The sequence below is a fragment of the Trematomus bernacchii genome, unplaced genomic scaffold (genome assembly GCF_902827165.1).
Source record: "Trematomus bernacchii unplaced genomic scaffold, fTreBer1.1, whole genome shotgun sequence".
In the NCBI taxonomy this organism is placed as follows: domain Eukaryota; kingdom Metazoa; phylum Chordata; class Actinopteri; order Perciformes; family Nototheniidae; genus Trematomus; species Trematomus bernacchii.
In genome coordinates this window covers 6023386-6038446 of record NW_022987608.1, presented here as the reverse complement: position 1 = coordinate 6038446, position 15061 = coordinate 6023386, and the positions used below count along the sequence as shown (strand labels likewise).

At 41.1% G+C, this 15061-nt stretch overlaps 1 protein-coding gene across 3 annotated transcripts in view; it reads left to right on the top strand.

The window, feature by feature from the left end:
- The window catches only part of tbc1d22a (TBC1 domain family, member 22a), a 112167-nt gene that overhangs the window by 62483 nt on the left and 34623 nt on the right, over positions 1–15061 (top strand). For all 3 annotated transcript variants that reach the window (XM_034131438.1, XM_034131439.1, XM_034131437.1), the window contains one exon: positions 10641–10716. In XM_034131438.1, coding sequence (XP_033987329.1) covers positions 10641–10716 — 76 coding nt within the window. The remainder of the gene's footprint in view (positions 1–10640; positions 10717–15061) is intronic.

Here is a 15061-nt window from a genome sequence, read left to right as displayed (position 1 = left end):
TGATCTAGTCTTAATGGATTTAAGTGGTCTTATCACTTCCACTTTGTTTACTTCACTTCTCCACCTGAGTGGCTCAGGTGATAACACGAGGGTGAGATCTCCTGACAAATTACTAATTGCTACTATTGCAATATTTTTGACCTTATTGCAAGTGCGATATAGGATGGATTCATATTTTTGTATCATTATTCTCATTATTATGTAAGTCAGAATAATGTATGGAGCATGGTGTACATAATATTGAGTGTGTTCCAGTAAAAAAGTGGCTGTATTTTTGAATACACCCCAATATACATATATATCAAATACATTTAATATATCGTAAGAATAGCATTTTTTATCTCAGTAACATAGATATATGTATGCCTTAAGTGCGTTAAAAGAGTGTGTGAATGCACATGTGGCTTGTCTTTTTATGTCTTTACTTATAAGCTTAATTTCCTTCTTTGTTATTGTAAATCCACTATTATTAAGGAATATTTTACAAGATACGTTTTGAGACATTTTACTGGCATGATTCACTTTCAAACCATAAATGTCAGAACTAGTTTTAAGTATAGATAATGGATTTTATTCAGTGTAAACGGTTAGGGTCGTCTGGCTTTCCTGTCTGTTTTAAAGCCAACAGGACGTCTCTTACACTGAGCGTTTGTATGCATTGGCTTTTCTTGTGTGGGTTTAAGAAATGTGATTGTCTTGCATGTTCTAAAGCAGGTCTGGGAGTCTCGTGAGCAGATAATTGCACACAGACCGGCGCACCAAGCTTCATTATGTTTCATCATGTCTTAGCCCAAACCCTTTTGCCCAGCAGCTCTCTTAATCGACCTCGCTCTCAGCGGTCATGGTTGAGCCATCTGTCAATTCTTAACGTGCCTGCCTGGGCTTCCGGATACATTTGCACCTCGACTCACCGTCCTCAATTCGGCCTTGGTCTTAAAATCAGTTTTTAACCACATGCTGGATTAAAGCACAACTTCTTTTAGATGCTATTTGCGCTGTCAGGAAATGCAAGAAACGTTGTACCTCAGCAAAAAACATAAACCTTTTGCCAAATTTTTGTAGTTTTTGACATTAACGACTTTCAATAAGTGGGGGCGGTGGTGGTGAAGTCGATAGGGACTTGGCTTGGCAACTGGAAGGTCACCAGTTCGAGTCCTGGCAAGACCAAGTGCTACCGAGGTGTCCCTGAGCAAGGCACCGTTCCCTACACTGCTCCCCCGGCGCCGTCCACGGCAGTACACTGCTCCTAACACTAGGATGGGTCAAATGCAGAGGAACAATTTCGTTACATAGTACCTGTACTGTGAAATGACAATAAGAGCAATTTATTTATTTATTAAAAAACTGTGAAGATTCAAACTCGAAAAAGGAAAAGTTCAGATATATTTACTTCAAATTAGCCAAAAATAGGTGGGTTTTCAGTTTGCTACGGTCCATGTTTGTACTTTTTGCTGTCCTGATATCAGTGGGAAGCTTGTTCCACCATTTTGGAGCCATAATAGCAAACAGGCATGTGTGTTCCTGGGTCCACCTCGCAGTGAGGAAGTAACAAGCCTATTGGCTGATGCAGAGAGAAGTGCACATGTAAGATTTCACCATGTCCTGGATGTAAGAAGGACCAGATCCCTTCACAGCACGGTAGGCCAGTACCAGTGTCTATAAGCGGATTTGGGCAGCCACTGGCAGCCAGTGAAGGGAGTGAAGGAGCAGTGTATTGTGGGAGAAATTTCCTCCTGATGTTGTAGAGAGTGTTTCTTCAGCAGCCGGACTTAACGTTATTAAGAGAGGTCTGTTTGGTTCAAATCGTAATAGCCTGGGTGTTGGTCGTTGTCATAGCTACTCTATTCATTGGTTTCTGGCACAGTAAAAAAAGCATCTGCCAAGTCCCCCACAGTTAGGTCAATGACCCTCATCTAAAATAACACTTAAGAGAATGGCCGCTGCAGTTAGTCTTTAAATGTATTGATTAGGACATATGCTTATTGTTGGATGGAAATAAGTATTTTAGGGCCAAAAAAACGATATCTTAATGGCACATTTTATTGAGAAGAGAAGGCTTGTTTTAAAATGTACATATCATATACATTTGTTCAATAAAATAAACTTAATATTGTGAAACTCAATATATATGGCCCCGTCCTACATTAGAGCTAATGAATAGTATGGAGCATGTGTTGTGCATAAAAAGTGATCATCCATAAATAACTATCAATTGTTCGGCTATTCATTAAGGAAATTAATAGACGCTGTGCCTTGTTGCCCCTGAGAGAGCGAGACGGAGAGAAGCTTGAGAGCAGGGAAAGTAAAGGAGAATAATAGAGTGTGTGTGTGTCTTGTGTGTGTACGGCGTGTTGTTTGTCCCCACGCTTGAGTTTGTTTGTGACCTTGGCTCCAAACTAATTACGTGCAATGCACCAGGGAAGCCCATGTTTCCCCCCTAATGCTTTCTAAACAATCTGACGCAGGCCGAGTGCCTCAGCACCATAATTAGTCGCTGATCCCAGCTCTGACCTCGTCTCAAACCCTCTCACATCCACTATACACTATTACACTTAACTGAGGGCCCGGAGGTGGGGGGTCTGGGGGGGTTAGAGAAAAAGAGAGTCTGCCCATGCAATTACATTTGCTCACTCCATTATGAGCGCCATGTAATATCCGTTATCCACTTGTTTTGGACGAATTTGCATGAAATATTGAAACACACTGGTTGGAAAACGTTGTGAAGAAAAGCATTCTCACATCCATCCATGAAACACAGCTGGTGTATAATTACCAGGTGGACAGTGGAAAACACTTTTGAAAGTTTTCCTTTATTTTGAATACAGTTAATTGGCCATTAGCTTTGGTTTTTAGTGTCTCACTGCCATGCCTCTCTTCCACCTAAAAGTGAACGGGGCTATTTTGGCTGTCAATTCACTTAAGCAGCTTCTCTAATGAGCAGATGCTTTAATTGGCAGCACCCTCCTCCAATGGGGGCAGGCGGGGATACGTATGTTAATACAAATCCGTAGATACCAAGCGAGTCAGAATGAGAACAACCTATACAAAATGTCTTTCTGTAGGCGGTATTTCCTTGTTAATCTTCACGCGTCATAAGCACATACATGTCAGGAATGCTTCGAACAAGCCCTTTAATGGCTAGAGTGTGCAGAGCAACATTTCTATGTGTGTATTATTGATTCAATTGTCTATGCTGACATCCACTCTACACATCCTACATCAGAATCGCTTTAGCAGACTGTGAGTGACAGTTTCAGGGATGAATGAGTGAAGACAGCCATTCTCTTGTCCTCGCATGACCTGGAAGGCACTGCTAAATAGACACGCACTGTTGTGTGTGTGTGTGTTCTCAACAACATCAACAAGATAACAGCACACAGCCCTCGACACCCCATTTACACATCAAACAGGCTGCCACACTGAGTCTGATGATCAAAAAACAAGGCTGAACTACTGCTCTGGAAATGCCAACATTAGTAATGTTCAAATAGGCCAGTGTTTATTATTGTGTATGATTACCCAGCCATGTGATCCATTTAGTGCTTTTCTTCTTTTATACCAATGCATAAACTACCATCTTAGAGTCACGGTGAATTTGAAAGGGCAACTAAACATAAGATACAGTAAGAAGGCGAAACAGGAAATGGCTCGTCTACAAATCAATAAATCTTCCCATTTGCAACACACCTCTGCTAATTTGACCTTAATGTAACCCCAGTCTCTCCGACAGATCATTAGTCTTTTACAGAGCTAAATTGAATAGCGCCTCTGGCTAACATCACTATTTTAACTTGTAAAAATGGTTCAGTTTTTGCCGCTTCACTGAATGAAAATGGAGCTGCCCATTATCAGGCTGTTGATTTAAACATGTCTTGTTAATTCCAAAATATATTAGTAACCTTGACTGTAAAATGTTGGCTTTGACTGACTTGTTTTTTACCGATATAGAAGCATATATAACTTGAAACGCTCATAACTGCCATTCTCAGTATGTGGAGTTATGTGCTGCCAATGAGCCACTGTCTCACCTGCCATGCCCAGCGAGGGAAATAAAGTCAAAAAGTTTAAGAAGTCCATTATTCCGCCAGCACCACCCCTGAGGGGGCTCAATTTTACAGCCAGTAGATGAAAACCTACTTTTTATGTTAATTCTGCAGATATTCCTTTTACAGCCGGGGCTCTTAAATATATTTTCAATTCCAAGACCCTTATTGGAGAAATGTAATTTCTGCCATGGATCTGAACTTATATATCAATGGCAGACTTGACAAATGAGGGTCCAACAGGGAAATGTCTCTGACCCTTTTTGGGGTTTTGGTGTAGGAGTCTGTTCCCGAAATTGTTCTAAAATGTTTATTATTTATCAGATGCAGTTTTGGTTTTTATATTCTACCTCAATCGTATTGGTAGCTACAGATTGGAGAATATGAAGTATCTTTGTATTCATTCAGTTTTTTTCCAAACACATTTTGGCTGAAACATTTGAACAGGTGACATAGCAAGTATAATATGTGGCAGGTTCTCCACAGTACTGATGTTTACTGATGTACCAGAGGCTTAAAACATTAGCGTAGCATCTTTATATCTAACGTCTGTCCTGTTAATCCTTCTGCTGTCAAGTCATTTAAAAAAAGAAAAGAAGAAAGGGCAATTTATTAAAAAACACAAATAATAGATGGTCAACAGCTCCCTCTCCTGCTGCTCTGTCGGAGCTATCTCCCCCCCCCCCCCGTTTGAGCACAAGCTAATCGGAGTGAGCTTGCTCATCGTCAAGGTAACCATCTGTTTCCGCATTGCCAGCCAGAGATGGGGTCTCCCTCAGATGGGAACAGGGGTCCGAGAAGCGACGTCTAGCAGACGGTAGCCAGACCAAACCAGACGCCATGTCCTGTTCTGGATTCCCCAAGGGTCCCCTACTGTCACCTTGGGCTGTCACTCAACACACACACGCACACGCACTCGCACACGCACACACACACACACACGCACACAGTCACTGGAGGAGTGATCTGCCAGCTGGTGTGTGTGAGATGCTTGACAGCTTGTTTGTACATGTGTTTGTGTTGTCTGTCTTACAAGCCTTACATTGGGTCTGCATATAAATGTAGCCACTGTTGGATAACAATTTAGACCTTAACACCTCCACCTACCTCTTTTTAAAAAACTGGAATCTAAATGACATACTTTCCCACTTTTTATTTATTTATTACGGTTGTCTCATGTTAGCTAAGTTAGTTTACATAAGTTCAGTGGAAATGGAAGTAACAGCTGCTGAGGGGAAGAGGTTAGAATAAAGGCTGAGGCTTAGGAAGAATGGAAAGAGACATTTATGTAATAAGAATGGCATAAAGAAAAAGAGTGTGCACCCTTATGCTGGATAAAAACATTGTTGGCAGGAAAGCAGGTGTTGCTTATCACGTTTGGGGTCATGGAAGCCAAGGCAGTTTTCTTTATAAGCCACAAGTCATACACCAAGGCAGCCTGAAAGTGCTGATTAACTTTCTGCAACAGTTACTTTCACATACTTCCTTGTGATATAACAAAAAAGCTTTCACATCTGCTGTAAAAATTAATCGGCCTTGGATTGGTGTTGCGTAAACAGGCCACTTCCCAAAGAAAGTGCTTGGAGGAAAATAATGGTGTTGAAGATGTAAAAGCTGTTAACTTGCGTCGGATTTGCATCACTCATCCTAGAATATCTTGTTTTTTGTTGAGTCATAGCCCAGAGTGTTTCAGTTCAACAAAGCAATGCATGATGTTATTTTTGTATTCCTACTGTACCCTATTTTATGTTGTGTCAGCTCACGTTGTGTATTTTATTTGTTTTTATTGCAGTAAGTTTTGACTTGCCTCGTTTCCAGCGTCCGACCCTTCACTTTTTGAACTTTGAGTGCACCATTCGGGTACTTTAGATGCATTTTGCTATACTTCCCATTGGGACACACTTACACTCAAAATAGCACCTTTAACTACAGAAGTACGCCAATTAAGACACAGCACTAGCTTTTAACCGTCGACGTCTGGGACAGCTTGAATTTGTCACAGAGCGCTCCGCTCAAAGTTCAAATAATTGTAACTTCAAACTTGTTCGGCGTTGCCCTATTGCACTAGCTGTACCCTAAGGGATCTGCCGTGTCTCAAACTTGTGGACTGCCTATTCTCTTGTGCTGCAGAAGATAAGTGCCCTGAAACTCAGGGCAGACGCACCCAAAAATCAACAGAACAAAAGCGAGCAAATCGTCCTGTAGCTCTGAACAACTGTAATTGTCTACGCCTATGTCTACACCCTATCACACACTGTCATCTCGCTCATACAATTACTTTCTGCTACACATACACACGCACACGCACGCACACACCCACACACACACACACACCTCCCCCCAGAGAATGACAGATTATTGCCCTGTCCTTCAGTCGTCTGCCCTTTATCGTGACCTGTCATCTCTCTTTCTCTCTTTCTCTCTTTCTCTCGCTCGCTCACGCACACACACACACGCACACACGCACACACGCACACACGCACACACACACACACACCGTGGCAGCATTCTCGTGTTGATTCTCGTGTTGATTCTGTCCAGCTTGCTGATAGACATCCTGTGCCACAATAGGAGGCAATCTAAGTCCGACGTGCAGCTATTGTTGTCTCTAATAGAATGGACTGAGAGGTGAAGAGTAGCTATTGATTCAGCAGACTGAGAGAAGGGAGGGGGGGGGACACGGTGTGAACAAAGAAGACAAGAACGAGAGGCAGTTGACACCTGGCCCGAGAAAGAGAGACACAAGATTTTATGTTTGTGTCGTGTGTCTGATGTTGTTTTGCGTGTAGCGGGCCAGTTCTATTTACTCGCTGGGTCAGGTGTAGTCGATGGACAGATGGCGGGAGAATATATGAATAATGAAAGAGTGAGAGGTGATTTCCTCCTGTTGCCTCAACTGATCAAAGATCTGACATATTGGATCTGACTAAAGAGAGCATGGAGGCATTATAATGGGAAACACTGGACAAAGGAATGAAGGAGGTGAGATGGAAAAAGTTGAGAAGAGGAGGAATTGTGATAGAGAAGAGGTGAGAAAAAGGAGAAGCAGTTAAGAAAATATATAATGCAGAGAGAAAAAAAGTGAATGGGTAGTAGATTAACCTCATCACAAATGTATCTCAAGACAACAATCATTCATAAAATAAAATGCTGTGTTAGTGATTGATATGGGGAAATGAGAGAAGGAAGGATTCAAAGGACACAAGTATGGAGGGAATGAACAAGATTAAGAGGGAAATAAAGGAGTATGGAGAAATAAAATAGGGAAATGAAAGGAAGGGTAGATGAGGGAAATGACTGATACAGAGGAAGCAGAAGGACAGATAAGCAAGAGGGATAATAAGCACCTTAAGTAACTGACAAACAAGGGCCAAATTAATTGTTGTCTTTTTATATCTGGTTGCGATTAAAGCAGAAAAAGCACAATTACACCATGTGACGTTATAGCGCTAAAGTTAGAAATGCTAACTAATTTAGCTGGCACATGTTTCTGGAAACATATTAAAAAACTGTCCATAACTATTAGATTACTATTTTGCTGCTGATTTAATGCTATTCCATTCAAATACAGTTGGTGGTTGTAACGCGTAAATAAGCTATCAATGTAGCAAAAAACTTCACACTACAGTTAAAGGGATCACAAATCATACAAATCTATTAACAAAGTCGAACCGGTAGGGAGGGCATCTGAGTTGAAAATGTTTACATTTCAGCTCAAATGTTCAGTTCCATCACCTGTGTCGCGTCTAACTGCCTGGTCCATCTTCCCTTCATTTTATACAATTCAAACATGATTTTAACCTGTAATAACAAATTATGGAATAAAATGCATACCTCCCTGTGTGGCAGGAGATTGTTTCACGGGAAAGATGTATGAGACAGAAATATAAAAGCTACAAGAACAGACAGAATATATTGATTCACTACTGCACTATAAATAATGAGGCATACCTTTTAACAGAAACAAACTTTGTGCTCCATGCAAGCAATGATTTTACAAGTTGAGCGAAGAGACTGTGACAGACTTATTGAAAGATAAATTGGGTATGAGCAAAAATATGATCAAGAGAACCAGGCACAGATATGGAATAAGGAAAGTGCGAGACATGGTATTAAAGACAAAAATAAGTGTGAGAATAAGTTTGAAAGATTGAAAAGCAATAAGGAGACCTGCGGAGTAAAGGGAAAAGGGTATAGAGGGAGCTGAATAGAAGTTATAGAAGTAGAAAATGCAAACGGACAGGAAAGAGGGGGTGGGGGGGAGAGAAGGAAGGGCAGTTGATTAATGCCAGCAGCTTCAATAATGCAAATGTAATTACTTCTACTGGCCCTCACACTTGCTTAGCACTAACCACATTAACACCGGGGTTGTGGAAATGGAGAGAGAAAGAATGAGAGCCGGAGAGCTAAACAGATAGCAACAAGAAGGATTGTGGAGGAGGAATGTGAAAAACAGAGTGATGGAGACGAGATGGGTGACATGGGGCAAATAGAGAAGAAGTCCATGGAGTATACTTTCCCATATTAGCCCTTGTTTAAGTCGCTTTAATATTATAGCCCAAATGATAATGGATATTTGTGGCCAATATTGGTATTTGGTAGTCAATACAAATCGAGAAAAAACATCTTAAAATGCATCTCATGGAATTGTATTTATTTATTTTTACTGTGACCAAGATATGTAACACTTTACAGCTGAACTAGACTCAGTGTATCTAAATAACCTACAATCTAGTTTTTGTAGATGGTTGATACATGTAACAATTGGGGGGGGAAAGAGATAAAGGTAGGTCATACGAGAAGAAGTAGAAAGAAGAAATATTGAATCATTTAGCGGCTAAGGATGGATGGAAAAAGTGTGAGGTGCTATTGATGGAGGATTGAAAATAAAATGCAGCAGAGAATGCGGTTTCTAGCCTGCCAGCCAGTGATGGACTCAGGAGGACACACACGCCTTGGTTCTGCTGAGCCTGAAGGACAACTGGAGCTGTTTATTGCTAAATGACTTCTCCCCCCCCCCCCCCCCCCCCCCCCCCCTCTCTCTCTTTCTCTTTCTTCCTCCTTCTCATTCTCTCCCTCCATCTCTCTCCCTCTCTCCATCTGTTGGATAGTTTGCCACATCAGCTGTTCTCCAGCCACACTGCAATGACCCCTCAAGGAAACGTAATCCTTGTTGTGTGTGTGTTTAAGTGTCGGGCGTACACACAAAATGCTTATCTCATATGTATTGTATTCTGCAAGTTCAACTGTCCGACAATGCTCACTCTTGGGATCATATTCAGGATTGGTCATTGTTTTCATATCCAAAAATAATCCCCAATCAGGTTGACCACAAGTCGTTTTTAAGCCAGCCTCAAAACAGCAGAATCTACAGCCTAGCACTGGTTAAATGACACCTAGCTTAGCATGCTAATGGGGCCAACAGTCACCTCAGAATCATCTTTGGTATATGTGGTGCATACAAAGACACAGAGCAGATTGAACATAAGGAAGAAGATGGCAATTCACATTAACAAAACATATAAAAACAGCCAGGAATGCATTGAAATAAATGTTTGAATAGAAACCAGAGACACAGTCTTTGGAATGTAGCAACGCTTTTATTGCACACAATGTAGCTGGTTAAAGAAGTGATTCATGACTCGCATCTATTACCTTGAACTCTTGAAGAAATCTTTTCTCACATATCTACATGGTGTACAATCTAAAAACAGTGTTGAAGAATTTCATTAAATTGCGGCCGTGTTTAGCATTCAAACTCTCAAACAACAGGTAAAGTAAAATCCGAGTCTCATTTATCCGGTTGTATACTCTTTACTTCCCATATGTATTTTTCTTTAAAACCTTACTATTCAAACCATTTCTGCTTAAACAAAAAACGGGACAATGTTAAAATGAAGGCCTCTAGAATAGATCTTTGGAATATTTCACAAATTCACGCTGATTTGGAAGGCCTTGGTCAAATCACGGCTCACTTGTTGTGTTCTTTCAGCCACATTCACAGCGAGCCCTCTACTTTGTCTTCAAGGCCACAGCCACTCTCGTTTTGTCATGCCAGTGTTTTCTGTTTTTAAAGAAAGGCTTTGTGTGAGGTGTGAACACAGAGAGCCTTGGCACACACTTCAAATCTTAAATGGCCATTGCATTTTTCTGAAAATGAATCCCTGAAGTGAAAAACTGAAATTTCCCTTCCACTCTCCGGCCAAACGGCTCCGAAACGTCAATGTGAAACTAATCACGTTAGCTTAGTCAACGAGGGCTCAATTTCACAGCACGTCTGAGAAATTACAGAGAAGTGTGACAAATATTCATGTTTGACAAAGATCTGCTTGATCTCCTAAGCTCTTGATTTTATTGCTTTTCCTTGCACTTTTCGCTGTGTGGTCATTGAAGTATTATCCACTTACTGATTTGCTCCTTGTGGTTGCTTATAATGATGTATGCAAGCAAAAGCACTTTCATGCCAGCGTCTATTCACTTTTGGAATGCATTAATTCGAAAAATGACAGATTACAGATTGAACATTTTACGTTTTTCCGCCCTTAATGATGGAGCCTTGGCCCATATTGACTCCTAACTGATTTTTCTCCTCCTCAGGACAACTATACATTTGCCCAGCCAGGCATCCAGAGGAAAGTCAAGGCCCTGGAGGAACTGGTCAGCAGGATTGATGGTAAGTCATCCAACCATCCCTCTACCCATCCATAAAGCACTTTCTGCTCACAGCTCTGCCTTTTTCAACTTGATTTCCATTCACTTCTTTGTCTTTCCAGTTGATTCTTTACTCTGTATATCCGCCATTTTTTTCTATTTCATGTCTTGTCCTTAAAACAGCAACTATTATGCAAATACCCCCTGAATCACTTAGTCTGCTTCACATCGAACATGCAAGACAATGAGCTTCCTTCAGGAACGTTTCTCATTTTTCTTTCTTGAATAATTTGTATAGTATATCTGTTATTTTCGCCCCTTTCATAATCAATTATAAAATCACATGTTGCCTAAAAATGATCTAAATATTAAAAAGTCCATCATGTATTCACACAGATGTAAACATGCAGAACGGGAATGTGTTATAAGGTTTTTAGGAGATCTTTCCTCTGCTTCTTTTTACTTCAAATAGTGCCTTAATGAGGATCATTTTTTCCCCCTTACAGTTTTCTTAACACTTTAGCTTTCTTTGATAGTTTAAATTCATGTGTTAGAACTAGATAAACACCAGGAAGTTATATTTGTTTTCACGCCTTGTTTATTCCGCGCTATGTAGTTACACGACACCGCGATGGCTGATTGTCATTACACCGTGCTGTCGGGGGAAATGTGAACGTGTTGGTGATTATTAACGCAAAACAATGGCTTGCCGAGGGATGGAAGTTAATGTATGCACACTGAGTGTACTCATACAGAGCTCCTTAGTGTTAATTAGCAACGCTGCTTCTTCTTCTGTTTCCTCCTTCTCTTTTACACGTTGTCAAAACAATAACTGTGAATATGTTTTCTGATGGCTTTCTATCCAAAATAAACTGGCATTGGTAGCAGTGTGCAGAACAAGGTCTAACACAGCAAGCCTTTTGTACAATGGTCATGTTCTTGGCTAACCTTGGAGCCGTCCAACCATCCTGTCACCCGCTCTGTCGGCCAGAGGGAGGGAGGGAGGACTCACCCGCTGCATTCAAATAGATAGACGTGTGTGTGTGGGGGGGGAAAGTGAATGTCAGAGAAAGTTAGTGTGCATATGCAGGCCTGTCTGTTTACATGTGTGACCGTGACAGCAAAGAACTTGCCGGTAGAAAGGGCAATGTGCGAGATTGTTGTTCCAAGTGGTTAGGGTTGGTGTATTTTCAACAAAAGTTAATGGAAAAAAATAAAGAAGCAAAGTCCTCCCAAGCACCGCCACAGCACAGCAAAGACATAAAGAATGACTTGACGTTTTTACTGTATCTTATTCCATAAGTGCCCTGTCATCATAGTTGGGGCAGAGCCATTTTATACTTCGCTAGCTTGACATTACCACCCCTAATGAGATCACAGATAGCTTTTATCTCGTGTTACAGGATTGTTTTTCGCCCCGCTGTCGACATAGCATCTGTTTTGGGAACAATGGCCTCTCATCTTTTTCAAAATTACCCATCAGCGCTTATCAGATGCTGGGTTATCCACAGCGTTGTTCGGTTGGATAAAGGGTGAGGTCCTGTCTTCTTCACAACAGGAAGGTGTTTTAGCTACCGCTTCGGATATACCATCCATCCTGATGGAATTCCCGCGTTGTATGATCCAATTTTATGATATCTTTTATTGTTTTCTTCTCTGTGTTAATGTGTTTTGTATGTTTCTATTCAGATTTCCAATCCATTACATTACCAGAGCTAATGGTACTTAATCTTGCAGCTCATTCATTTTAGATTTGTTGGGAAAGAATTAGTGCAAAATGAATGTATTGTTATCCATTAGAGCGAGGTGGTAACCTTCCCCATAAGGCAAGGGAAACGCGTTAGCTGTTGCTATGGGTGTCATATTTCAGCCTCTTAGCAGTTGGGTATCCGATACAGGGACATTAGTAGTTGATGGGGTATTTGTTAAGCCAATGGGAGGGGAGGCAAGGATCTATAGAGGAGGAAGGAGGGATGTTTTTTGACCTCCACTCAGTGTTTATAATGTCATTATTGTTTGCAGTAGGGTCAGTCAGGAGAGGACATTGCTGATCTGTCAATCTTTCACCACTTTGTCTGATTCAGGGAAAACATACATATACTGCACATTCACAGAGAGATAATGGGCAGTTTTAATGACAATATCATATTTTTACACACTTTTACTCCTCCTGCTTCTCCTCCCCATTTACCCTCCCTCTAAATGTTAAATATGTATTGGTAGGAATACGTGATAAACCCAGGAAACAGAAAATGATGAATAGAATTCGAGAGTCTAAAGACACAAACAATTTAGGAGGTTTGATATCGAATTAAGACGTGGAATTGCTGCTGAAATCCCAGAATGACAAATCAACAAGATTGTTTTATTCATGTTTTCTCTGGATATTCCATTTTTATTTGTTGTTTTTTTCCAGTCCCAACGGCTAACCACTGATTGATCTAGGTGTCATTAGAAGTAAGGAAACCAAAAAAGATAGAGAATTTATTAAAAACAACAAAAAGCAAACCCATTCATTCCTTTACTTTGATTCTTTTAGTTGGAAACTAACAGTGAATATGTTGTAAGGCTTTTACTTTGTAATGTCTTTGTCTCTGCTTGTTCCCCACTGTAATTATCCCACTTGTAATAAGTGAAGATAACTCCCATTAGCATTGTTCGATGTTAGCACGTGTACCTCCTCAAAAGACAAGTTGTTTAGTCAACGTGCCGTGAATGTTCCTCTGATCTCTTTATCTCTCCTTTATATCTAACCATGCATTAGAACAAGTTCATCAACATGCAAATTGCCCAACAGTGAATGTGTTTATGCAAATGAGAGGACGCCCCATTGCTGTTTTTATTTGTTAGGATAATTTTCCTTTTTGTAGCAGCAGTTGCTACCATGGCTTGCATCTGGACGACTTGGTGTGTATATGTGTTACAGAAAGGAAGCACTAGTAAAAAGCAGGATCCTGTTGATTGATTTCTTACTACAGCAGTGTTTGTTTCAAGCTCTACTCAAGAGGAAAAATAAATGAGATGAGTACATTCTCTTTTTATACATTTCAACACATATAAACACTATACTTATCCACAGTGAATAAATAAGGAAATGACAACGAACAGATTGAAAATAAAGCAGCTCCGTTAGCAGAACAGGAAGTAGGCGAGTGTAACTGTAATTACGTTTGCAGAAAGGAAAAAGAAGTCTGGCAGAATTGGCCTCGTCAGCAGAATCCTGAGAGGCGCTCACTAGTCACTGTACGACCTTTGACCTCCTGCTGTCCACCCACACTGCACCAGCCACGGGCTGCAGTCCGCTGTGGGGAGCGGGCTTCGCCGGCACTGTGGCCTCGGTCCTCAACTTTAACCAGCAGTGGGAGGCAAGACCAGACTCATCAGTCAATCATTGTCTATGAGATATGTCATCTTCGACCTCCCTCAGCCCTCATAACTACGCTACCCAGCATGCCGAGCTCGGTTCCAGCTGGACGGCATCCAACGGTTAAAAAGTCCAAAGTTTTAACGCTTCATTCCATCTCTTTCTTTTCTTCCGTTTTATGATTCCTCTCCCGCCGAGATAACTCCTCGTGACAAACGATTCCCTCCCCCGCCGCGCACCTCTCCCTCCATGTGTTTGGCGAAGTCGCTAATATTAGCTCGAGCAAGTTCATTAGCGTAATTTAACATTGTCTAAAGTTGTTCCACTCTCTCCCTCTCTGTTTGGCAGCAGGCTACGATCTGTCACTGTGATGCATTCGCTGTTAATGAGCCCGCCTTGTTTATGCTTTTACAGCAGCATGTGATAATTAAACTGCGGAGAAGAATGTGAAACAAACGCTTTGTTTACTTAACACCTCGCTCGTGTGGTAGGAGTACGTGTGCATAAATGTCAAACATGGAAGGCAGGTGTCATTCAAGTGTTTGAGAGCATTAGAGTATGTATACTTGCCCTCGAAATATCTTACATAAAGCCTCAGCAATTAAAGCTTTATTAAATCTGTGTATGGAAGTGTGTGCGTGCTTTTCATTCAGCCCTGATGAAGAGCACAGAGTGAGAGGATGCAATAGTTCTTCCCTAACTGGCTTTTTATCATATTTCTGGCAGCTCTTTAATTACAGCTCTATTGTAAAATGTGTGTGTGTGAGAATATGAGTGTCATAGGTTTGATAACTCTGAATAAGGGAGGCGCTGAATACCAAGTGGTATTTTTAATCTTTTGTTATGTGAAGAAGCATAAAACAAACATTTATCATGAAGAGAGAGACGAACAAAGGCAGCCGTTGTCAGTGTCACAGCCTGGTATATGCGGCACATTTCCAACTGACATTTCTTCCCCTCATTTCATTCTCGTCACCGAGTGCCGCGACACTGACGCTGGTGT